This window comes from Phyllopteryx taeniolatus, chromosome 14 (assembly GCF_024500385.1).
Source record: "Phyllopteryx taeniolatus isolate TA_2022b chromosome 14, UOR_Ptae_1.2, whole genome shotgun sequence".
NCBI classification, from domain to species: Eukaryota; Metazoa; Chordata; class Actinopteri; order Syngnathiformes; family Syngnathidae; genus Phyllopteryx; species Phyllopteryx taeniolatus.
The window spans coordinates 10,036,670-10,061,476 of NC_084515.1; the positions used below are offsets into that span (position 1 = coordinate 10,036,670).

The 24,807-nt window shown below is 44.6% G+C and overlaps 1 protein-coding gene across 4 annotated transcripts in view; it reads right to left on the reverse strand.

The window, feature by feature from the left end:
* Positions 1-4,574: 4,574 nt before the first annotated feature.
* ptch2 (patched 2) overlaps positions 4,575-24,807 on the reverse strand; it is a 56,623-nt gene continuing 36,390 nt past the window's right edge. For all 4 annotated transcript variants that reach the window (XM_061796676.1, XM_061796675.1, XM_061796674.1 and 1 more), the window contains 18 exons: positions 24,419-24,527; positions 24,256-24,342; positions 24,053-24,174; positions 22,521-22,668; positions 20,715-20,846; positions 20,457-20,612; positions 19,512-19,604; positions 19,313-19,438; positions 17,176-17,554; positions 16,533-17,054; positions 15,818-15,960; positions 15,557-15,737; positions 14,821-15,101; positions 12,859-12,996; positions 12,297-12,439; positions 7,692-8,070; positions 6,851-7,361; positions 4,575-5,919 (listed from right to left, as the gene is read on the reverse strand). In XM_061796676.1, coding sequence (XP_061652660.1) covers positions 5,885-5,919; positions 6,851-7,361; positions 7,692-8,070; positions 12,297-12,439; positions 12,859-12,996; positions 14,821-15,101; positions 15,557-15,737; positions 15,818-15,960; positions 16,533-17,054; positions 17,176-17,554; positions 19,313-19,438; positions 19,512-19,604; positions 20,457-20,612; positions 20,715-20,846; positions 22,521-22,668; positions 24,053-24,174; positions 24,256-24,342; positions 24,419-24,527 — 3,685 coding nt within the window. In that variant the 3' untranslated portion in view covers positions 4,575-5,884. The remainder of the gene's footprint in view (positions 5,920-6,850; positions 7,362-7,691; positions 8,071-12,296; positions 12,440-12,858; positions 12,997-14,820; positions 15,102-15,556; positions 15,738-15,817; positions 15,961-16,532; positions 17,055-17,175; positions 17,555-19,312; positions 19,439-19,511; positions 19,605-20,456; positions 20,613-20,714; positions 20,847-22,520; positions 22,669-24,052; positions 24,175-24,255; positions 24,343-24,418; positions 24,528-24,807) is intronic.

Here is a 24,807-nt window from a genome sequence, read left to right on the forward strand (position 1 = left end):
GTTTGTTACGTTGACAGCGCTGGCTCGGGAGCGGAGAGGTAGACGGAGATCTTCTCGTGACGATCTCGAATAGTGCTCGATAGCAGGCTTTCGCATAAACTTTGAAGTGAATACCAATTGAAACCGCAACATAAATATGATGTGTTAGTGTGTTTTTTAAATAAATTTTTTAAACCCATGGCTGTAACTTTTTTGTTTGATATTAAATTGTTTATAGCGCCTTCTCCCTACGCCAGCAAATATTTGGAAACACACTGACTTTTTTTTTTTTGCAAACAGAGTGAGAGCATATCTACGACTGTTACTTTTCTTTTTTAATGAAAAGCTTGAAAAGTACAAATGACCTCATAAACAATTGGAGCTTGTGTTTGCTGTGTTAAAACATATGCCAGGTTGGATAGAAGTAACTGAAATTCGAATGACCTGATTTCAGGCCTCTAAGCATGAAAAACGTCCATAACACAGGAATGCATGGACGATTTTAATTCCAATTTCATGTTTACTGAGGCACCGTAGAGACAATATTACATCCCAAATACTAGAAAAAGTTGTTTTGGCAAATATGCTCTACCACACATTACTGAAAACAGTAGTGCATTACTATAATGCACTACTGAACTGTTCTCACACACACACTACTGAAACACTCTCACACACTACTGAAGCACTTTCACTCACACTACTGAAAAGTTGTGCGTGAGAGTGCACACGCACTACAGATTGTTTTCCCCTCACTCATACTCTACTGAAACATTCTCGCTCACATCTGAAGCACTCTCATACTCTCACTGCCGAAACACGTCCACACAATACTGAAATGCGTTCACGTGCACTACAGAATTTTTTTATGCTCACACACTCTACTGAAACACACTCATACGCACTACTCATTTGCTCTCACACACACACTACAGAGTATTTTTTTGCTCCCACACACTACTGAAATCCTCTCAAATCATATTGAAATACGCTCATATACAGTATACTGAAATACCTGTTGATGTGGTTTTATATAAGAGCACTTCAGTGGTGTGTATGAGAGCATTTCCGAAGTGAGTGTGAGAGGTAATCTTGAATTATAACCCTGACGGCCCCTCATATTAGTCCCCCTCCCCCTTTCTCTCATGTACACAATGATCCAGCGTCAGGTCTGGCCCTCGGAGTGTTATGGTTTGAACTAAACAAAGCGCTTCTAAACACTGAGGCCCTCTCATATTTGGAGCCTTCTGTAAACAGCCCTGTGCAGAATGAATCAATTAAAAGGGCATTACGCCGCTTCCTGTTTATTTAAAACATGTTTACACTGCTCGGGCCCTCCCGCCTGTCTACATGATTGCTGGATTCCTTCTCCTCTTTCTCCTTGCGGCCAAGGTATATCCATGCGCGCACACACACACACGCATATACATAGGACGTAGATTGCAAACACATTTGTTTTGATGATTTCAGTATATATTGATTACACTTCTTCCTCCGATGATTAGAAGAGCTTGCGAGGGTGCAATCACAAGAGCGGACAAAGAAACGAGGGAAATTTATGACTGAGCGAGGGAAGGTGTAAAAATTTAAAAGGGCATAAAAGTTGAGCTAGAAAGCGATGGGGGAAAAAAAAAAAAAAAAAAAGCCACAATGTTGACAGTTGTAGCACGTACGAACAGTGGACTCTGTGTTTCCTAATTTGTAATTAAGCTAATGTTCCCCTTTTGCATGTCACCATCACAGATAACCTTTAGCTTGGTGGAGACTCAATCTTTAGCTGACGTCAAAAATAATCAATTGTTTCTAAAGTGAAGGCTTTATTTTATCTAAGCGCAAGTTAGTTTACAAAAGAGTGGGTGGGGAAGAGGGGGGGGGAAATCATGTAAAACACACTTTTTCATCAATGTAATTAATATATTCTGACTCTCATAATTGAGATGAAGCGCTGGAGCCTATCCCAGCTATCATCGGGCAGGAGGCGGGGTACACCCTAAACTGGTTGCCAGCCAATCACAGGGCACATACAAACAAACAACCATTCGCACTCACAGTCACACCTACCATGCATGTTTTTGGGATGTGGGAGGAAACTCGTGAAGATGTCACGAGTGGGTAGTAGCTGGACCCAAGAGCAGGCAGAGGCAGATGTAAAATGATGAACAGTTTATTGAGGAAAGGTTATGGAGGTGGTCCTGGATGTGTCGGCAGGCAGCACCGTGGACAGGTGGCAGGCAGTGGGCAGGACAGGCGGCTGGCTTGGTGGCAGGAATGACGTGGGTCAGGAATACAGGGGAGTACTGGGAACGAGGAGACACAAGCATTAACAAGGGAAGCGAGGAACAGTATAGCTTACTTGACATAAGGTGGGCCGTTGTGCCGTTGTACCGTTAGGAGAGGCTGCAATACTTAGGCGAGGATTTCCGGGATCAGGCAGGCTTATATACTCCGGTGGTGATGAGGCTGATTGGAGACAGGTGCTGAAAACATAGCGGGGAGGGGGGGAGGGGGCGGGGGAGAGGTCACAAAGCGCCCTCCAGGCTCCAATAATGGAATTACAGGCCAGTATATGACAGAAGACAGGAAGGGAGGAAGGATGAACAGTAGGAAAAATAATTGGAAGGAAACATGGATGGTTTTCTCCGGGCACTCCGGTTTCCTCCCACATCCCAAAAACATGCATGGTAGGTTAATTGAAGACTCTAAATTGCCCGTAGATGTGAATGTGAGTGCAAATGGTTGTTTGTTTATATGTGCCCTGCGATTGGTTGGCAACCAGTTCAGGGTGTACCCCGCCTCCTGCCCGATGACAGCTGGGATAGGCTCCAGCACGCCTGCGACCCTTGAGAGGATATGCGGCTCAGAAAATGGATGGATGGAAACATGGATGATATGAAAGGAAGGAAGGAAGGAAGGAAGGAAGGAAGGAAGGAAGGAAGGAAGGAAGGAAGGAAGGAAGGAAGGAAGGAAGGAAGGATAGTGGGAAGGAAGGATAGTGGGAAGGAATGATCAATGATGGGGGGAAACGAGGATTTATGAAAGGAAGGAATGATGTCGAATTGGGGTGAAGGGAAGAAGGAAATTATATTTTGTAATTCTTTAACAAATGATGGATTTGAACAAAAGAGGGAAACACGGATGGTATGAAAGGAAGGAAGGATGAAGGGAGAGAACAAATTAGGAGGGACGGATGGATGATGGTGTGTCATGTTTGAGGTTCGCTTCAAGCGTTAGATGACGCTATCAGATGCAGACAAATGTGTTGCTGTTGTATGACAAGGAAAGGAATTTACAGCCTCTACCTTTCATCTACACAGGTGGGCCCAGTATGTGTGTGTGTGTGTGTGTGTGCGTGTGTGGTTGTATATTTATGTACGAGGAAGGAAAGGATGGAAGAGGTTTGTATATGGTTCGAATTTAGGCTGATTGTGTTTGTGTGAGTTCCAATTACAGAGGGTCTCAAGTTAGACCATCGAGCATGGAAGGTTGTCAAACAAACAGTGAGTCAATTTGAGATGCTTAACACCAGCCTTTTTGTCAGCTTTGTGAGTAGCTGAGTGTAATATTTGATGTCGGTCTACATAAGTAGGTGATCCCCCCCCAATTTCTGATATTAATAGATTTTTTTTGCAGATAAATAGAAAAAAATAGTTATTGTTGGAACGTGACCTAAAAACCATCAAATCAGACAAAAACAAGGCAATTAAAATTTGTATCATTAATTAAAACATTAAATATCAAAATGTACCATGCTATTTATTGTATCTAATATATAAAAACATATTCCAAGATCTTACTCATGTACAAGTGAGAGACTGCAAGTTCTTTCAAGACATGGTAAGAAGATAAGTCAAAGAAAATACAATACAGACTGTCATGTGTGTTAGCGCGCAAGCTAGTGCTAACTGGTCCACCAAAATTACACTAAAGCAGGTGATATAGTGTCACCATGGCAATAACAAAGATGCCATTTACCATCTACATGATTTACAAGTTCTGGTTTAGGGGTAAAAATCACAATATATATTTGTGTCTTTTACGATAATGTATGTCACCTCTTCACCAAGCTGTTTGCAGATATTAAAAAATAAATAAATAATGTAAATCATTCCAGCCTAGTGTGTCTACAAGATTGTTCCTGACATCTTTTGATAGATCTTTAGTCTTGCCTGTGGTGGTATAGAGCTTGGAAGGTAAAAAATGGATCTCTGTAACAGAAGTGACCAGTTGAGATCAGGAGGATTGGTTATTGGTTGATTGTGCCAAGCTGTGTGCCTCATCAGCACCAACCAAACTGTGGGAGCCAGAACTTTGGCTAATTCTATATATTCCACTCAATAAAATGCAACTTTTTCATATTGTGTTTTTCATGACTGATATTCTGTCTAGTACTATAATCAATATAAATCAGAGACTTATTTTTTTGTATAAGTTAAAAAAAAATACAAATTCAGCAGGGGATCAACTAATTATTTGCCCCACTGTATATACTGTAGTAGCAGAATATTAGCATAACACAATTTTATAGCTTAATACCTAACTACGGAACGCATGCAACAAAGAATTGGCAAAGACACGTGGAACTTTTTGTTTTTCCTTGAATTTATTTTTGTTAGTTAATTTTCTATAGCAGGTGAGAGAACATAGCGGTCACACAAGGGGTTTCTTGAGCATAGTTTTCAGAAGTCACAGTGTTTTAGACATGGACAACGACAAAGGAGGGGCCCATGAAGGAAAAAAAAAAAAAAAAAAGGTGTAAAAGTGACACCTTCATGCTCTCACCACAACAACAACATAATAATGACCCCCACCCTTTCCTAAATGAAAACAAAAAGAAAATCAAACTCAGCAACAAATAGATATATTTATATATAATATATATTTACTCTTTAAAAATAGAACTTCAGTCTAAATACTAACATCTGTACAAACTACAAAAATAAAAATTTGAATATAAATAATTTATATGGCATGACATTAACATTTCTTTAAACTACAAACAATGCACAAGCTTCCCCTCGACCCCCTCCCTAAAAAGTCCTCCTGCCAATGGTGGTTATGTAGGGTGAATTATTTTTTCATAACTGCACAGTAGCTACTCAACATTTTGTTTCTTTAAAAAAAAAAAAAAAAAAAAAAAACAAAGCTGCCACTTGAAAAATACAGAAAAGATCTTCCCTGCAAATGACACTGGCAGTGATGAGACAATTTCTGTACAGTAAGAACTGTAGTGGAAATAAAGTAAAAAAAAACAAAGCTGCTGTAAAATGTAAATAGTAGCTTATAGGTAACTCCATTGGGGTTACAACAATTTAAAAAGACTCCCTTATAGTTCCCATTGTGTTAACCTTCAAGTAGATAAAACTGCAAAGGACTTAATACTGAGCTCTGGATCCTGCATTGACAATAGCGATAAAGGCACGTTGTTAAGAAATCTGTTAGATTTCACAGTATAATATTATAGTGTGTGTGTGTGTGGCCTCAAGGGGGAGGAAGAGGGGTTACTGCATTTTTTTTTAAGGCAAATCACTTAAAAATGACTGTAGCAGCAAAAAAAAACCAAAAAACCAAAAACAAAACATAATAATACAAATAGGAATAAAACACTGACCATGTATGTTCAATAGCCTGATATCTTAATAGGATCTCACTCTGTGTGGACACTTTTTACATATAGCACATTATTCTTATTCTATACACTATATGCAGGGGGCCAAGAAAACAAAACTCCCCCGCCACAAAAAACTTTTACACGAGTATGCCCAAAGTTATACAGTACTCTTTTAAATAGCTTCCCTCTTATTTTAGTATTAAAATATATACTCATAGATTTACAGTACATATCGTCCTTCAAATAAATCCTATGTGGCGTATATGTACAGTTTCCAGAGGACGAGCGTGGAGGAGTCTAGCACTCTTTGGCCGTCTGGATCCTTGACCCGCCTGAAAAACATGAGACAAGAGCAAATTAGATTTTTGAAAATGTAGGGCAGTGATTCCCAATCATCCAAAGAATTATCCAGTTTCACTTATTGGTCTGAAAACTATTCATTTATGACAAATAATGACAACTATCTATGGAAACAACCTATAATGACAGGCAGACCAATTTTGTGCTCTTCCACAAGATGGCAGAAGGTACATAACTAACCTCTGCATCCACTTTTTTTCCCCCCATTTTTTTTCTTATGTAAAATACAGTGGTCCCTTGACTTACGAGTTTAATTTGTTCAGTCACAAGCTCGATTTTCCCCATTAAAATTAATTGAAATGCCATTAATCTTTTCCAGCCCCCCCATTGTTTTTTTTAAATTAAGAAAAATAGAACTGCATTATATAAAAACTAGGGATGGGCTAGTACCGATACCAGGTGTCGGTATCAAATCGATACTTGTAAAGGATGCTGATACTAGCCACCAATACGTAAGGCAAAAAAAGCTCTCACATCAAGTAAGTCCTCCTCGCCAGTAGTTGGTGCTAGATTTCAGCACTTTGACACATCGGCGAATCATTATGTGCGTCAGAAAGAAAGTACGGCCTTTGTTTCCAATTATCTGTGTTAATTAAAATGTTATGTATCAAAAGTGCTAGTGGTATCGGTACTCAGTATCGGTGAGGACCCAAGAGGGAATACTCGTGCTGGGTATCAGTCTGATAAAAATGCAAAAGAATCTGTCAAGCAATGCTCGTACCTCAAAAAAAAAACAAAGATAAGTTGGGGGAGCTCATAAGTCAAGGTAACACTCTAACCACATTTTATTTGGCGGTGTACCGTGAGATTTTATCGAATGTAAAATACAGTACGTACCAGGGCTCAATAAAGGTTGGGTCACACTGATTGTAGGGAATTGTTGCTAAGAAGTCTGAGTCTCACCTTGTCTGGCCTGGTGCGTCGTCTGATCCTGTGGACGTTCCGAGTCTTGGAGCTCTAAAGAGTCTCTCTTATACGACGAAAACTTAGTCCTCTTAGTGGCCTCAAAGCAGTCCGACTCAGTGTCCGTGTCGAAGCCTTCGTGCATGTAGCCCTGGTACGCCGCTCCGGGCAGTGTCGGGTGCACGGCCACCGTCACGGAGGCCGTGGCCGTCACCATGGTGACGGGCCCCCTGGCCGCGGGGTCGCCGTAGCCGGCGGGCCCTTTAGTCCTGTTTGGCTGAGGCCCTCGGCCGCTCTGTAGCCTAGGACCGCTCAGATAAGTCCGCCCGGGCTGGTGAGCTCTGTCTCCAGGTAGATTTTGTTGTCCTGGCTGCTGCTGCTGCTGCTGCTGCTGGTCTCGCTTGGGTCCATCCCAGCATGTCAACTGCGAGCTCAAAGGCGACTGAGCATTGTGTGGAGAGTCAATGGACGGTTCTATCCGTCCTCCGGTTTCCCTTGGCGGCCTCACCACCTGCCATGGAAAACATGCCATACATAAAGATTTTTAAAACATTGACAGCCATCTTAGCTTAGCCAACATACAAGATTACAAGGTTACAAATGTCCCACAATGAACAGTGGCAGAAGAATACGCCATCACAAGAAGGCATGCTCATGTTACCCCTGTACTTACTGTGTTTCATTAGATTGTTTTATATACATGCAAATATTTACTGTAACTACAGAATGCCAATGTCAGTAGAAATTGCATGTAAAGAAGAGATGATGCTGAACTGAAATGCTTTGAAATGCTTTCCCCCTGGATTAAAAAAATTGTATGTGTGTGTGTCGTCATGTGTACCGTGAGTTTCGGAAAGCTGGGATTCTTGCTGGCTTCGAGCAGAATGTGTGAGGTCGCAGGCGGCACACTGTACGGGCTGCGGTCGCAGTACTTGTAATCCTGCTCGCCGATACCCGACGTGCTCGTCATCTCCGAGTAGTATTCTGAGTCGGACGTCTCGGAGAACGCCCGGCGGGGGTCGTGGTCGTCCGCGAAGTAACCGTGGTGTGCCATGGGCGGTGGGAGTGGAGGCTCAGGCGAAGGCGCCGGCTGGCGGCTGCCGTCGTCGACTGCTGCCAGCTCGGCAGGGGGGCCCAGCAAGGAGAGGATGACCGGGAGCAGGACCAAGCCGTTCAGCATTCCAAGAACGGTCAAGATGGCCAACACAGCAAAGAAATACCTAAGAACACAAGAGGTGAGGTACATTAATGCGGGGTCCATGCATACCGATAATCGGGACAAAGTTTTTCCCCCCTTCCAATATAAGTCAGCAACAGCCCAATTCTTGGATGTCTCGGAAAGACTATACAGTACTTTTCCTCCCAGATCTGTTCTGAAAACGGTTGGGCCCAGCAATTCTAAATGTTCAATCATTGGGTGGTTTAAAGTGAATTAAGACTCACCCCCCCCCCCTGTTCTGATATGAAATAGTCTGGGCCAATAATCGTAATTGTTAAACCTGTTCAATATTTACAATCACACAAATGTTTTACTTTCATATTCTCAATTATCATGTGGTGTAAGTTGTGTTAAAGTGATTTCGTAAATGTTAAACCTGTTCACATTCAGGATCTCAAATCCGTATGTGTGCGGTCAACACTCAGTTCGGCCGCGCCACAGACTCAGTAACTGTGACGTGAAATGGAACAATAGCCAATCAGGAAGCGACCTGAAGCATTAACTGCAGTAAAAATGAAAAGGAGTAGATTTTGTAACCGCAATGTCGTTCCCAGATAAGCTAAAAGTTAACTGAGCTTCTGCTAGTACTTCTTCAACTACTCTTCTTCTACCCTGTGGTGCCATGCTGCCTCTCACACGTCAGTGTTGGTACTGCACCAGACATCAGGTCTTATGTGTGTGTGTGTGTGTGTGTGTGCGTGGTGTGCTGTGTAGGTCATCTGGAGTACACCACACATGACAAGAGCAGTAAGGACACTTGATTCCCCCCCCCCCCCAACTTCATGTGTGGGGTCTGTCACGTTTAAAAAAAAAAATCGATTTGTGCGTAGAGGCACTAAATTGTCAACCGTACTCTTAAGGCATGATGAGGGCAAGTAGTTGAGGAGGAAGAATTCTAAGGGAAGCGCGGTGTTTGTGTATCAAAGGCAGAGGATGAGAGGGGGGCAAATCTGATTCCCGCTTACTCCAACCAAAACACCCTTTGATGCCTCATTGGGTGTTGCTACAAGAACGCTTCCCTCCGCGCTCTGTTGTGCGTTTTTGTGTTGCGTGAGTCTCAGCAGAGCTAAGGGGAGGTGCTGGTGGAACTGGGGTAAGGCGCACCACAAGAAAGAGCAGCCGAGAAAATTAGAGAGGAGTCCACTTAAACACTAACAGAAAGCAGAAAGAGCGAGACAGTGAGATGCAGGAGAGGCATTATTGTTGGAATGAAAAAAAAGAAAAAGAAAAAAAAAGAAAGACAGGGATAAAAGCCATGTCTTCTGAGGGCCATTCTAAATTTCCATTAATTATCTATAGGGTTTGCCCATATTAGAGCTGCAGGTATGCTGGAGCCTATTGATGCGGGGGTACACCCTGGACATCTGGATTTTGGCTTGTTTTATTGCCGCTTCTCCAATTCCCCACACCCCCTCCCTCTCTAGGTGCTGATGATCGATGTGAGGCTGTTGCTATAGGGATTCTCTACCGACCGACTGGGACAAGAACTGAAGTGGACCACTTCCCCAGAGGCGGTGCTGTATGGATTCTGCATTGACTGACCGGGACAGGTCCTGAGGAAGAAACACCTCCGAGGGGATGTTGTCGATCTCTGTGAACTGTGGGCCTGTGAAGCCCTTTTAGACTCTTTTGAGATTAAGGCCTATACAGTTAAACTCGACTTGACTGTTTTTTTGTTTCTCAGAATTGCATGTCGGTCAGCTACCGCTGTATGAAAACAGCACATAAGCTGAAGTCGTTCGAATTCTTTGACGCTACGCACGCTCAAAACCAAGCCGACATGCTGAAATCACCAGTCAGGCGCCGTGCCATTTAGCTCCCCCAAAAACTGCAGAAAACGACAACGGGAGAGCGAGACAGACGCAGAGCGGCGACACCGAGGCGAGAGAGTGCGAAACCGACGTCAGTGAGGACCTCCAACGGCGTCTTGTTCTTCGGAATTCTGTTGTTTACATAAACTTTAATCTTTTCCATTCGCCGTTGGGGTCTGGGGAGTCGTGTGTGAGAATGAGAGCAGGGGTGTGTGTTTACACATGTGTACGTATGTGGATGAGTGTGTGTACACGCGCGCCTGCTATGGACTGAATGCGCCGAATTAGGCGTGCTGTTTATTCAGCACATTACAAGGTCAGGAGATGCTTACTGCCGCTTATTTACGGTACTCTGGCTAGTCAGCTCCAACCCTACCCCGTTCGGCCAGACCGAAGGACCTCCAAATAAAATAACCAAGATCCCGTTTTCTCACTTTTCGAAAAGACAAAGCAAAGAACGGTACAGTGTTCCCCGGCTGTAATGCAGATTATTTTTTTTTTTTTACAGTATAGGGAATTTAGTGTTGTGCACTTTCCTTGTAGTACTGTCCCCAACTGAGCTCCAGTAATAGTCGTTCCCACAGAGCAGAGTTACACGATACAAGTTTAATTAATTCCACGCTCACGTTTGTAACTCAAGAATCTCAAACCATCTTTCTCCATTGAAAAAAATGGAAATGCCATTAATCTGTTTCAGCTCTCCACACCAAAAAAAAAAACAAAAACCCAAAAACAATATTTGTAATGTGTTTTTTTTAACACAAATAGCACCCTATAATATTGTACTTTATAAAAAACATACAGCAGCCACCGGGCAGCAGTATAATACAGTCTTGCAGACATGCGACGAAGAGTTTCACTCGACTATTGCAATTGATTTAGAAATTTGCAGTAATATTAGTTGTTTTTCACAGACGATAAAAAATATATGCCTAGTAGTATTTTTATATTATCTATCTATGTGCACCATTTGTATTCAAATATCTATCTCTTAAAGCATTATAACACTGCCACACTGATGCTATTCATTAGCATGTGCATGCCGCTATGCCTAGTATTGTTGTATGTTCTGTATATATTGCTGCTCTGGTGTGTGTAGCAGATTTTCACCTATAGTTGTTGGGTCTGGAAGATATATCCTGCGATAAATTAGGGTTCATTGTACGTACATGTTTGCACCTTTTCTCCTCCATCTGGATGCAAGGAAGCCACCCTCCGAGCACATCATCGCCTCTCTTTCCACATCTTCTCCTCTTTCTCTACTCCCTTGCTTTCAGTTCTGCAGACAAACTGTGCTTTTTATGTCACGGAGGCCCTGCTTGCAGTCTGTGAGCTCAAGGTTGTGGTTTTGGGTTCTGGGCCCGAGACCGCATTCAGCAGAAAAACATTGAGCTATTTGCCTTCTTTTTTTTCCACTCTGACCATGAAACACTGGTAGAAAATGGGTGCACGCACACAAACACAGGACATCCATGTCTGTTGGTGGCCCACGCAAAATCTAACTGACTGACTAGTTCACTTTTTTTTGTTTTGTTTTACTATGGCACCCAATGCGGAGGCAGACAGCGCCAAACTGATAGGATTTTTTTACACATTCCCGTGAGTGTGTGAGAAGGAGAGACACCACCCAGTGGGTAGGAAAACACTTCCATGTTTACGAGCAGCTGCTACACACCCTTGATGTTTTCTCCATTTGTTGTGTGTTCTGAGGTCGGAGAGACGGATGTGTGTGCGTGTGTGTCCCCGGAGTGACAGAACCAGGTGCATGTTTGTTGCCGTGTCTATGTGTGTGTGCGTGTGTGTGCATAAATAGGGGTATAACATTTCCACCTGCATGCAACTTTGACTCCCCACAAGGCTTCCTACCATCCCAGGTTGAAGCAAGACAACTGCCTCCACACCACACCGACGTCAAAGCAAAACATTCTCTGAAGGTAACATATGGAGGGTGTCAGACGTAGTATAGTGCCACACCTGTGGTGGGAAGTAACTAAGTATTGTACTTAAGTAGATTTTTCAGGTATCTGTACTTCAATATTTTTTTTTTCTGATGACTTCTTACATTTACTCCCTACATTTGAAAAAAAAAATCTACTCTTTACCTTGTCCAAATAGGTTTGTTACTGTTTTTTCCCCATCAATTTTTACTATTTAGTGTTGTTAACAACCCTGCCAAATTTGAATGATTAAAAAAATTGTCAAGTTTATAAAATTAGGCTTCAAAATAGTCAAAAATCAAGCCATTGTCTCTGCTCTCAAACACTGAAAAATGGATGCTACTTCATCTAGCATCTTTCTTATACTTACATATCCCATTTTTGCCACACCCAAAATATTTTTTACACAAGTATCTGTATTTCTACTCAAGAATGTGAGTATTTTTGCTATCTGTGATCCACACACGCTTGCGTCTCACCTCATGATGAAGTCAAACTCGGACCCCGCCAGCATGAGAACGCCCAGCAGCGTGGAAATGGCGCCGTCAACCACTGGGGCAAACATGTGCTCCAGAGCCACGGCCGAGCGCTTGTTTCTGGTGCCAATGGCTGTCAGGAAGCCCTGCCGCAGGAAGGGGGGGGGGGGGGTGGTTTAGAGGGGGGGAGGGGGAAGGTGGAAAGGAGAAATGAGTTGGAAATCTTGCCGATCGCACAAAACTCGCACTTGTGGTGACGAGGCTTGGCACCCTTCAGAATTCCTGGATGTTTTAGTTGGGGGTGGGTGGTTGCATATAGAGCTACAGTAAATGATGGTATGCCATATGTGAGGCAAGGCGGTTTCAAGTAGGGATGGGAATTGGATGGAATTTCCTTGATCGATTATAAGGGAAATTAACAATCTGTATGTATCTTTTTTTTTTTATTACTCTGGTGTACTGAACTATGTGTGAACATAGTCTTAGAATACCCACTACTGGACTGTTAGGCAGACGTGCTAACCACTAGCCCAGCGTGTAGCAAAATCTTGTCGTGTGGACTCACCAGTGCAATGTGAACGGTGAACTCCACGCCGATGCCTACCGAGGCAATGAGGATGACCACGGGGATGGCGCTCAACTTGATGCCGATCAAACCCATGATGCCAAACAGCTCCACCGTCATCATGGCCAAGATAAACACCTGAAGATACAAAGAAAAGGAGGTTTTTGGTGAGGAGGGAAAAAAGCCCATTGAAAGAATGGAAGCGAGATGGCGTGAAGATTACAGATGACGTGAGGGACTGACTTGAGCTCTTTTGCCTTTTCACCCCACACAATCTTTGACCTCAGGGTCTCGGCCGCGTGGCGTCAAATTACCAACCCTGGGGCTAATACTTCTCCATCCCACCATACGTCTCGCTTCTCCTTCCACAGAAGTGCTCGTAATGATTGACGGAAAGTGAGACAATAGCTCCCTTTATGTTTAACTGTCTGCTAGTGAAAGTACTGCAGCTCATTTAGTTTTTAGTGTTAGTGCTTGTTTTTAATGGGTTTTAATGGGTACAGTACACTGTACAATGGTGCCTTGAGAGATGAGTGACTACACCTACAAGATTTTGGAGATACAAGTCGTCATTCGGACAATTTTTTGCTTTGACTTGCAAGCGCAAATTTGCAAAACGGCATTGACACGCTAACGGACGGACAGATAATATAACAATATTCTATAACAATATAGTGAATGATATTTTTCCAGTCGGCATGGTGGGTGACCGGTTAGCACATCTGCTTCAAAGTTCTGGGGATTCACATCCCGGCCCCGCCTGTGTGGAGTTTGTTCTCCTTGTGTCTGGGTTTTCTCCGGGCACTCCGGTTTCCTCCCACATCCCAAAGACATGCGTGGTAGGTTGATTGGAGACTCTAAATTGCCCATAGGTGTGAATGTGAGTGCGAATGGTTGTTTGTTTCTATGTGCTCTGCGATTGGCTGGCGACCGGTTCGGGGTGTACCCCGCCTCCCGCCCAAGATAGCTGGGACAGGCTCCAGCAGCCCGCGACCCTAGTGAGGATAAGCGGTAAAGAAAATGGATTGGATGGAAAAAACACAAACATTTTTGTTTTTGAGGGGTTATGGTTAAGATGCAGTGGATTAATGACTTACATTCATTTCAGTGGGGAAAGATGATTTGAGATACGAGTGTTTTAAGTTATGGTCACAGAACAAATTAAACTCATATCTCAAGGCACCACTGTACTAAGACGTGTAAATAAATGATGCTTCCGCTGGTGCAACCACAGACGAGAAGGCTGTTCCAAAGAGCTTTTGATCCCTGCGGGGCCTCCGCGCTGGGGCACGGTTAAATTGCAAAATGATAAAAGCCATTTTAATGCTTGACCACCACATAGAGGCTGACTGAAAGCTTCCAAAGGCGGGCGGCTGCATGGAGACTACACACGCATATACGTATGTGTGTGTGTGTTTGTCTGATTTCAGTCTAATTAAACACATTCCAGCAGAAACTGCAACTGTTGTTGTGCTCCAGCCCACCCCCTCGAATGGCTGTGGACATGCATTTGTGAGGGGTGGGTGGGCACCAGCTTGTGTGTGAAACGTTTTCTAACGACTCAACACTGTCTCTCTTTTTCTGGCTCACACATTTCTCTGATGGATGGGTCGAGCGGGCCAAGGTCGCGACTGGGCAGATCGGTCCTGTCCCCCGAGCCTCTCGTTCTCCCTCTGACAAAAGCAGTGATGGAGTTGGAGGTAGGCTCTGGGAGGGCAAAGTCTTTCTCGCTCCTTTGCATTCCCTTTTCTAAGGCCGGCCCTGCCTACATTAGAATGACAAAGGTCCCCCCGTATCTGTGTGCGCACCGGCCCTCCGCAGAGCCGGAGGGGCCCCCCGTTGGACGATGTTATTGAGCTGTGCCAAGCGGTTTGAGAGGAAAGTGGAGAGCAAGACGAGCACAGAGGAAAAGTAATCGGGTAGCTGAGGTGGAAAATATTGAAGACGGAGTGGTGGACTCACAATGATGCCGGCGGTCCACGGGTTGAGCAGGAGCAGAGCACAAACCAGGAAGGTGCACGCCAGTACCACGCTGATGGCCAGTAAGAACCAATGTCGGAGGCCTATGTACTGCTCCCAGAAGAGGAACGGGTATCCGTTGGGGTAGTTGAACACGCCCTTGCGGCTGAACTCATCGCAGATGGCCCGCACGCTCTCGATGGCTTCTACGAAGTCGCCGGCTTGCCGCAGCCCGTTCAGGTAGTAGGGAAACTGAGCGAACTCCAGGGGCTCTGCGGCCGGAACTGCAAGGACGAGAAGGAGGGCAGGATGTGAGGAGGATTCTATATTAAGGAGTTTAATATAGCAGTGGTTCCCAATCAGTTTGTGTGTTGTCAGAGGTCATGTGTGTCCTGCATAAAAATATCCAATTTCACTTAATTGGTCTCCAAATTATTATTGAAGCTCTCCATGTGCGTCATTCTTGGATTCCTGCTAATAAAGCAGCTTTGTGTTTCTGCCAGTAAAAAATTAAAAAGTCCTGTTACCTTCTCAGATTTTTCTTTTAAACATTTTTTTTATTTGAGTTAAAAATATGGTTTCTCTATAATGCAGATTTTGACCTATCGTGTGGATCTGGAACGTAACCTCTGCGATTGAACGGGGATCACTGTATTGACTTTTTGTGACGTTTTTGTTTGGTGGTGTGCCTTGGCTCAACAGGAAATATTGCAATATAGGAAAAGTCTCGGACACTTACTGCGCAGATTCTCCCCCGTGGTATCGTACTTGTCGTGGATCCACTCTCTGGGATGGGGATAGAAGTTGGCCTGGGAGGCGGCATAGCCCAGTGGATCATTACTAACCCACACCGTCAGGTAAATGTAAAACACCTCGGGGGGGATGTGACCCTCTGCATCCACCAGCCGACGAGAAGTGAGCTACAAATGGAAACATTTCTTAGAACAGATGCCAAACAGACATGTTCATAGCGTAACGCAGAAGTAATCTTTCATCTTACCTGGCTGTAGTTGAAGGGTTCTTTCTTGGAGCCGGTCTGGATGAGGAGTTTGTACGCTAGGGCGCCGTCCTCAGTGCCGTTCCGATAGCTGTCCGAGGTGATCCTTCCCGCCAGCCAGTCTGAGTCGAAAGCGGCCTGAAGACCTGTAAAAAGTGACATGAAAAGATTACCACGTTTTGTCATCTTCATTTCTGCTTCGGCGAAACTATAAGAGCGACCTTCGAGGGTGGGTGTAAAAAAAAAAAAAAAAGTGAAATATCAAGTTTCTCTTTCTGTCTCGTTTTGGCCAGCTGGCTTTGATTGACCTGTTAGCTATTACTTCCTCCTGACTGGGCCTCTGACATGTCCTAGCCGGAGGACACACACACACAGACACACACACACACGAAGACGCACATGCAAAAGATAACCTCCGACCCCACTCCAATCTGTCTACTGCTCCACCCCTGAGCCCAGGTGGATTGGGGTAAACAGTACAACTGAACTTTCACTCACCCTTCTCACCCAACCTCGAATCCAATTCACCCCAAGCCGTAGTACACCTGAAAAAACCTGTCACCCACCCCCAACCCCACTGACATCACTATCACTCTATTCTCTGACTCCATCCATCCATTTTCTATAGTGCTTGTTCTCAACTGTACTCATCTATTCCCTGACTGGCTTTAAGAAAAAAAAGAAACAAAAAAAACTACCTCAAAACACAATAATGTACCTCTGAGCCAGTCCTGGAAGTAGTGCAGCCACATACGGGGTAGTTTGCCATCACTGTCTCGGACCACGGATCTGACCGAGTTGAAGGCGTTGTGTAGCTGGATCAGAAGTCTCTGTGAGCGGGCGTAATCGAACCCGTCCGTGGTGACCAGATACATATTGTAGAAGGAGAAGTATTTGAACTGGGCGTCGATGAAGTCATACTCCTTGGTGTCACGTGGCACAATGTCAGTCAGGTAGAGGCCATCGTGCACCATGGTGGTCCCGTACAGGCTGAGGCCCAGGAGGCCCAGGAAGAGGATGACCACAATGGCTTTGCTCTTGGGCTTGAGGAGAAGTGGACCGTATTTCTCCCTGGCAAAGTGGGACAGGTTCCAGTGGAGGAAGGGGAGCGGGACACACTTTTTGCCCAATTTGGAGTCCTCCACCTGGGCTAGGAGATCCCGGGTAGAGCTGGAGGTTGGCGTAAAGAACTGGGAGCCGTAGGGATCCTGAACGGGGGTAGTGGGCGTAGGTGTGATAGCTAGAGGGGAAGAAAAGTGTTACAACAGTTCAAGTTACCAAGTAAAGTGGTGCCTTGAGATTAAATTGATCCAAAGAAGTTTCAAGGCACCGCCGGTTCATTGCCACCTGTGCCCTATTACCTTGTGAATGGGAAGTAGGACACAGAATTATTGAAGTCGGGCTGGTGGAAATCTGAGAGGTTGGTGGCAGGATCGTGACAATGTGCTGCCCGGCAGCGTCGCACTGCGTGAACGCCTGCACTGTGGTGGTGATCTGCGTACTGGTGGTGATGGTGGAGCCTGTCGCGTACTGGTGCGTATGTGATGCCGGCGCCTGGCTTTGCTCGGCGCCGTCCGACAGCTCGTGCGGGGACAGGTGTATGACCCGGTCGGCGCAAGGGCTGTACAGGCAGCACAGGACGTCCAAGCGCTTGTCTTTGCGCCGGTGGAGGTCCAAGCTGAGTATGGCGGGGAAGATGAGCAGCACCATGGCGAAGTTAAACACCACCACGATGGCTGCCTGAAAGAAAGGAGACAACAAAACGAGATTGAGAACATCATATGAAATTAGAGACAGCCTGAGTTGAGGAGGAGTGAGGTTATTTTTCTTCGGTATTGCTGGCTACAGTCCAGAGAAATATTTTGCTTTAAACCTCAGGTGTCAAACGCAAGGCCTGCAGGGCAGATCCATAATAACCAAATGCAGGGCCAATTATGTAATATGATGTGGTGATTATTAAGTTTTCACATAATGAATATTAGGTCAGATACAAGAATTGTAACTTCTTTGTACTCTACAAACACAGTGCAACTCAGCTTCGGGCTAGCAGATGTCATCGCTAGCCATACTATTTTTCAAGCAATCTTTAGCAGCCTTTAAACAGCCTCTCCCTTCAGATTGAGCTAAAGCAACAACAAATGCAATTATTAATGGTTTTATAGCTGTCAAGGTAAATTTGTTCACCCTCTAGTAGACGACAGACAGCACAAGCACTTTTAGAGTAATCAGCAAAAAAATTGAATAAAATAATTGCATGCAAGGGGAAAGTTCAAATACAAACTAATGGCTGCTTTCTAGGAAGTATCTCTCTATTTCTCCTTAGGCAAGAACATACACGAAAAGGGCATTTATCATCTGTCTTATGCAACAGGCCCCCACCCCCCCTCCCCAACCACAGGCATCTTATTTTGTCTCAGAGCAAAACGATGATACACTATAAGACAAAGAGGAACGAGGTCTACTTTCTTACTCTCACACTAAAACAAGATTATATGAGGTTACAATTACCCTAGAAAACATTTTACAGGTGCAAAGGCATATATTTTTCTAATAATAGCACAACAATTCACATTGTTCAAACTGTTTCTGTTGGACTTGTCTGCATCATTCATTGCCTATAAAGAAGACAAACTATTGATGTTGGACATTCCTAAAAAGATTGAGCTGTTTAATTTTCTTTTTGTCATTAAATCTGTTCCAGTTTTATTTATTTTATTTTTTTGCATTTTGTTCCCTTACTGTACCGAATGTGAACCAAACCATGGTACGTACTGAACTGTGATTTTAACAGACTGTTATGCCCCAAAGTATATGTATAACCAGGCTCTCGAAGGGCAACCATAACCACCATGTGGCCCATGATGAAAACAAGTTAGACATCCTTGTTCTAAACAATGGACCAGGAACATTAAGCAGACAAGGCAGGGAGAAACAAGACCAGAAGGTAAAGCTCTCCAACTATTAGGAAGAGAGAGAGAGAGAAAGAAGCTAGGAGGAGGGGGTGGGAAATATATACAAATATGCCGCGAGTCTGAGCTAAACCATAAGCCTTCAGCAGGCCCTCGCTGCAGCCCCCCGGAGCTGACGTCCTGACTGGCTGCGGTTTGCACTGTGTGCACTAGCGGGAGTGTGTATTTGTGTGTTGCGGACCACCCACGGTTAAGTCACAGATCAGAGCAAAGTGCCTCGACGGGCCAGTGATCTACGGATCCGAGTGCTCCCCTCAAAGTTCTCTCTCTGTATGCTCACTGCTTTGCTCAGACTCTTCCACATTGCACGCACATACACACTCTTGGGGAGGAAAAAAAAAAACAAGAGTTGGCGCTGTTGGTGCAGCGGCCATAAAAAAATGGGAACAAAGGCTTTCCCCTACTCTGAATAAATGTCACCTCTCTTAAGTTATCCCTTTCATTTTCAAAGAAGCCGTGGGCCTCTCAGGGCGCAATTGTGTTTATTTCTTTGCATAGGAAAAAAAACAAAAAAACTGAAAAAGCATACCTGCAAGGAGAAAGCTCGCAGGGCCGGGATGGGCACGAGGGCAGCCATGAAGAAAGCGATCATGTTGTTGATGGAAGTCAGAGCCACGCTGGTGCCCGTGCGACGCAAACAGTCTCCGGTCCGCTCCTGGGGGAGAACACATCTTAGAGGAGAAGGAGGGAGGAGGGAAGGAGAAAACAGAATTGGAAAGGGACGGTACCTTAAACGGAATGTTACTACCGGCCTCTGTGAAGGAGTGAGCCAAAAGAAACATGTCATCCACACCAATTCCAAGTGCCAGGAAGGGAAGCACCTGCGATGAGAAACACAAAGGGTCAGAGAGAGTATTCCATGTTGTATTCCTAACCATGTTGGCCTAAACACAGAATAACCTCAAAAGCACTGACATTTAAAGCCTAAATTCAAATATTTGTATTAATTTCTTCCCAACAGTCTATAGTATTCTCTTCATTTTGTAGCATTTCTCTTGGCTGCACTGCTTCCAGTATGTGGATGTTTGATATTGCTGTCAAATCAGATTTCAGTCGAACTATATTAGCAAAAGGACTGTTTCTTGGACCAACCACATTTCATATTTGTGTAACATCAGCCTTTTTACATCCTCTGATCTGTTGGTCAGAGCAAAACTGCTCGACTAGCAAAACATGTTATAGCAATCTGCATACATCAGTGCTCCAGACTGCCCCCAAATTGCAAATTTCGCCCCTAAAATTTGAGACAGTGCAAGTAACTTTTTTCCATAAGTCTTTTAATAGTGTGTGACCCTGAATGTTCTGCTTGTGCCTTAGAAATTTTAGGGGGCCACTGTGAAAAAAACAAAAATGTTTGTCTGGAGCCAGGCACGTTAATACATTTGATAATCATCATCTCTGATGACATTTTTTTTTTTAAACATGTTTTGTTTTGTTTTAAAATGTTAGATAAATATTGATTCTGAACTGCTTCAGATGATGTATGTGGCACAGTTGGGTGCATTTTTGTATGGTATTGATGGTTTCTATGATTGTGACGTGATAGTGGGGGTATTAAGAAGCGGATTCAATCTCCACTGAAGGCCCAAGTACCAAATTCTCACCCCTAAGACCTAAAGAGACAGCAGCCCCTTTTTGCTCTCGAATAAAGTAGTAGTTGTCTATGTTGTTACCTGAGTGGTGGCGGCATTGAAGGAGAGTCCCAGCAGAGAGCAGAGGCCCAGTCCCGCAGCTACCGACAGGGCTACCAGCAGCACGCCGGCCAGCCCCACAGCCCCCTGGGATTTGGCACAGTCCCACCTCAGCATGGTCACACAGGCATAGGCCAGCTGGAGATAAAAACCCACGTGTGTCAAATCTTCAGTAATCCGAAAAAATGGAGGGGTCTTAGTTTAGTCAAAATCGATGGACAAATCAATTGCTACGCTCACCATGAGCAGGTACCCTCCGGCTACTCGCAGGACGCTGACATCGGAGAAGGACTTCATGATGTCGTTGAGGGTGGTGGTGGAGAAGGCGTGGATGGACTGGCTGGAGTTAGTCGGGATACTCTGGTGGACCACCTGAGGGATAAACGGCAATAAATCAGTACAAGCCCCTGCAAAGTGCTTCCAAATTTCCTCACGTCAGCCTGTCCAAATACTATTAGCGTTAGACATAAGAAGGCAAAGCACTGAGTTGGATGCCATTACATACATTCTGCACATTGTTTATTTAAAATGAAAGCGCCCACTACAACCAGTGCCTGCATGTCCCTTTCAACGCCGCCGTATTTAAGAGCCCCCCTAAACTGAAAAAGTCCTTTGAAAGAGAACACGAATGTGTGTGTATGTTTTCACATGTGCTAGTGTGTGTACGTATGACAACCGAGGAGTAATGAGCGCAGATGCCAGAGGTTGCAGTGTCAAAGGTGAAAGGAATGGGGATCACATGACTCAGGAGGCCGCCATGAACGCGACTCAGCTTTTTTTGGATAATATATCATCGCCATTGCAATCTGAAAGCCATATTTCTGTTTGTTCCGATTTTGGTTTGGTTTAGTCAGATAGCGCGATACTTCTTCGACCTGAAACGTCTTTCGCTCGCCCTCCCACCCTCTCTGCTTAGCCCCGCAGTGGTGGGTGTCAGCTATCACAGCAACAGCTTGTTCCCATAACGAGGGCTCTGACAGTGAGAGATGATTGGCCTGCCACACACACACTCACACACACAAACACATACACACACACACACTTCGCTCTGCGATTTGCTTACAAGGAAGCTGACGGAATTCCAACATGAGTGAGAGAGTGCGTAAGAACATGGAAATATCTCCTCATTGTATGACTGCAGAGAGGCGCACATTTACATGAATGCTACTGAGGTTTAAAGTGTGCAAAAAACAAATGGGACACCTGTTTGGAGTTACAGTGGAACCTCCAAATTCTAAAAATGTACAATTTGGAGTTTGACCAAAATCTTTGGGGGAAAAAGTGAAACAAAACGAGTGATGGCAAAGAGTAAGGTCACAGGGGAGCTGGAACCTATCCCAGCTCACTTGGGGAGCGGGGCATCCTGTACTGGTTGCCAGCCGAGCGGAGGGCACACACAGACAAACAAAGCATTCACACCTATGGACCACTTAGGGACTTAAATGAACCTAAGAAGAATATTTTTGGAATGTTGGCATAAGCCAGAGAACATGCAAACTCCAAACAGGAATGTCAGAGCTGAGATTCGAACTGCGAACCTCCCAACTGTGAGGCAGACAAACTAACCACTACTGCAAAGTGTGATGATAATAGAATTTCTTCCATCCTAAGAGGGAAAGTAATGGAGCAAAAAATATATATATGGCAATGATATTATAGTGAGCAGCACAGTGACCTCGTGGTTAACAAATCTACCTCACAGTTGAGAGATCCTGGGTTCAAATCTCGGCTTGCGCCCACACTCGAAAAACATGCATGTTAACTACTCAAAATTGTCCATCCGTGTGAATGTGAGTGTGAACGTTTATTTCTCTAGAAATGCCTTGTGACTGACTTGGTGGCCAGTCCACCTCACCTCTCACTTAAAGTCAGCTGTGATAGGCTCCAGCTCACCCACAAACCAATAAGGATAAGTGCTACAGAGAATGAATAGGTGGATGATGTTATGGCAAGCACCCATGATGTCATCCCTAGTCCCTCGCCCAAATTTAAAAGGTATCTGTGGATTTGCAGTGATTACATAATATTAACCAGCGTCCTCACTACCTCCACAAACTTCCGCTGCCACGACTCCAGGATGGCCGTAGCCTTTTCTTCATTCCAGTTGATGTCGTGGATCTCATAGTCGTCTTTAAAGTGCTCGTACAGCTGCTTGGGGCTCATCAACAGGAACATAGTTTGAAGAGCCTCCGCGCTGCACAAAATAATAAAAAAAAAAAATAGCACAAGACATTAAATTTAGCAACATAATTCTCCCCTAAGTTTACAAGTGCTCCTAAAAAAGCAGGTGTTAGTGTTATCTGGTCAGTCTCCCGCTCTCTGGGCCGCCGTCCCAGACTACAGAAAAGGTTTTCTTGGCACAAGCGAGGTGAGCGGCAACTCTGCTCAAAAAGTGATCATAAATCAAACGTGTGTGTGTGACTCTCTCGCAGATGGGACGGGAATCCTCTTTCATTCATGGCTCTGCTGCTCGGGCCCGCGTGGGTCGCAATCTGGGCCCGGACCCAATGTGGTCAGTGCTCTGTTTAAATCCAGTACACGTCAAAGTAAAGAAAGAAAAAAAAGGGAAAGCATCTTTTTGATTGACTGGCTTCAGAATTTTTTTTTTTAATTCTATTTGAGTTGTCAGTGTTTCCCAACCTTTATTGTGCCAAGGCACATAATTTACATTAGAAATTTTTACAAGACACAAGAGAAAAAAGTCACAAAAACTACATACAGTGGTACCTTAACTGACGAGTTTAATTCGTTCCGTCATCAAGCAGGTGAATCAATTTACATGTATGTCAAATCAATTTTAACCATTGAAATTAACGGGTGTGCCATTAATTAGTTCCAGACCCAAATTTGTTTTGATATGTGCCTTGAAGGGGCATGGCCTCGTGATTGACATAATGAGCATGCGTCAATTAGCCTGCGTGTGACCGTCAAGACTTGAGTTATGGCCGACAGTAGCACCTTGGGAGTATTCTAATTTTATATTTGTGTGTTCGACTGTTTGTCCCGTTCAATAAACGGCTAAAAGTGCATAGGCGACTGCAGCTCTCCTTGTCCATTACCTTAGTTTCTTCATTTTTTTGCATCACTTTGCTCCAGCAGCAGCTCACTGACACTTGCAACCACAACAACAACAACAAAAAAATCGACCGAGCAATGGGCTGTAATTGAAAAAAATCTTAAATTAGGGCACTCGTATGTTAAGGTGCCAATGTATACTGAAATAACGATGATGTGTGGTGGACCAATTAAGTGGCATTGGATAATTTCCCACAGCACCTGATGATCTCTCATGGCAAACTAAATGTGGCTGGGAAGCACTGTCTTACACTAAATGTTTGATGGAAGGCCTTTATGTGGCAGTAAGCATCTTTAATTGGCCTACATTGCAGCAGGGTCACGTAGGGAAGCGATCCCACTTGGTATGAGGCATTCCGAGCATGTGTCATCTAGGGTTTTTACGGGGTTGAAGCGGATTCCGCAGTCACGGGACTCAGTGACGGGACTCAGTGACGGGACATCTGCTGGGCGTTTACACCTGCGCCTAAAAATAAGAACTCCTAGTAGGAGGCCAAGCTTACCTCGTCAGAGCATCTTGGGTGTTCTTCATGCGCCCTCCCAGGATCAGCTCCTCCTGCCAGTGCATAAACTTCCGGCTAAAACCGTGGCAACCGCCTTGGAGGCGTCCGGCGATGTCAGGAGGCTACAAGGGAAAAAGAAACATGGTGAGCCACTTGGATCATGTACTTCCTCCTGGTGAATAATGTGTTGGGCGCAGCCATACCTCTAATAGTTCCTTGTTAGGAGCACTGAGAGGGCAGTCGGGATCCGATGGGTCCAGACACGGCCTGTTCATGTAGGCGTGGCCCACCTGCAGAATCAGGAGTTAATGCATGAAACCATAAGGGTAAGTCACAGAGATCCTATTAAGTAAAGCGAAATCCCACCTGGGCTTTGTCCAACATCTCCTTAAATCCTTCCAGGGATGTGAACTGACTCAGTTCCTCCATGAGCTTGACTGGATCCAGATTCATCCACTGGATGTCTGGCATACCCCTGCGGAGCAACCATTGATGATCAACACCAACCCAAACACATCCCAAGAGCTACAAAACCAAACGCTTTGTGCACTCTGTTTAAGGAAAAACTGTTTCAGTCCGCTTGAACGCTCCCCTCCCCTCAGCAGATACAGGATAATATGGCCTTTATTATCCCATTTCACACTGCCACAATGCCCAGGGGAAAGGCATGGTGGCTTCCAATCCTCAGTGCCCTGCACCGAGTCATAACAATTACCTCTGCCTTCCAAACATCTTGATATGTTTCACCTCCACAC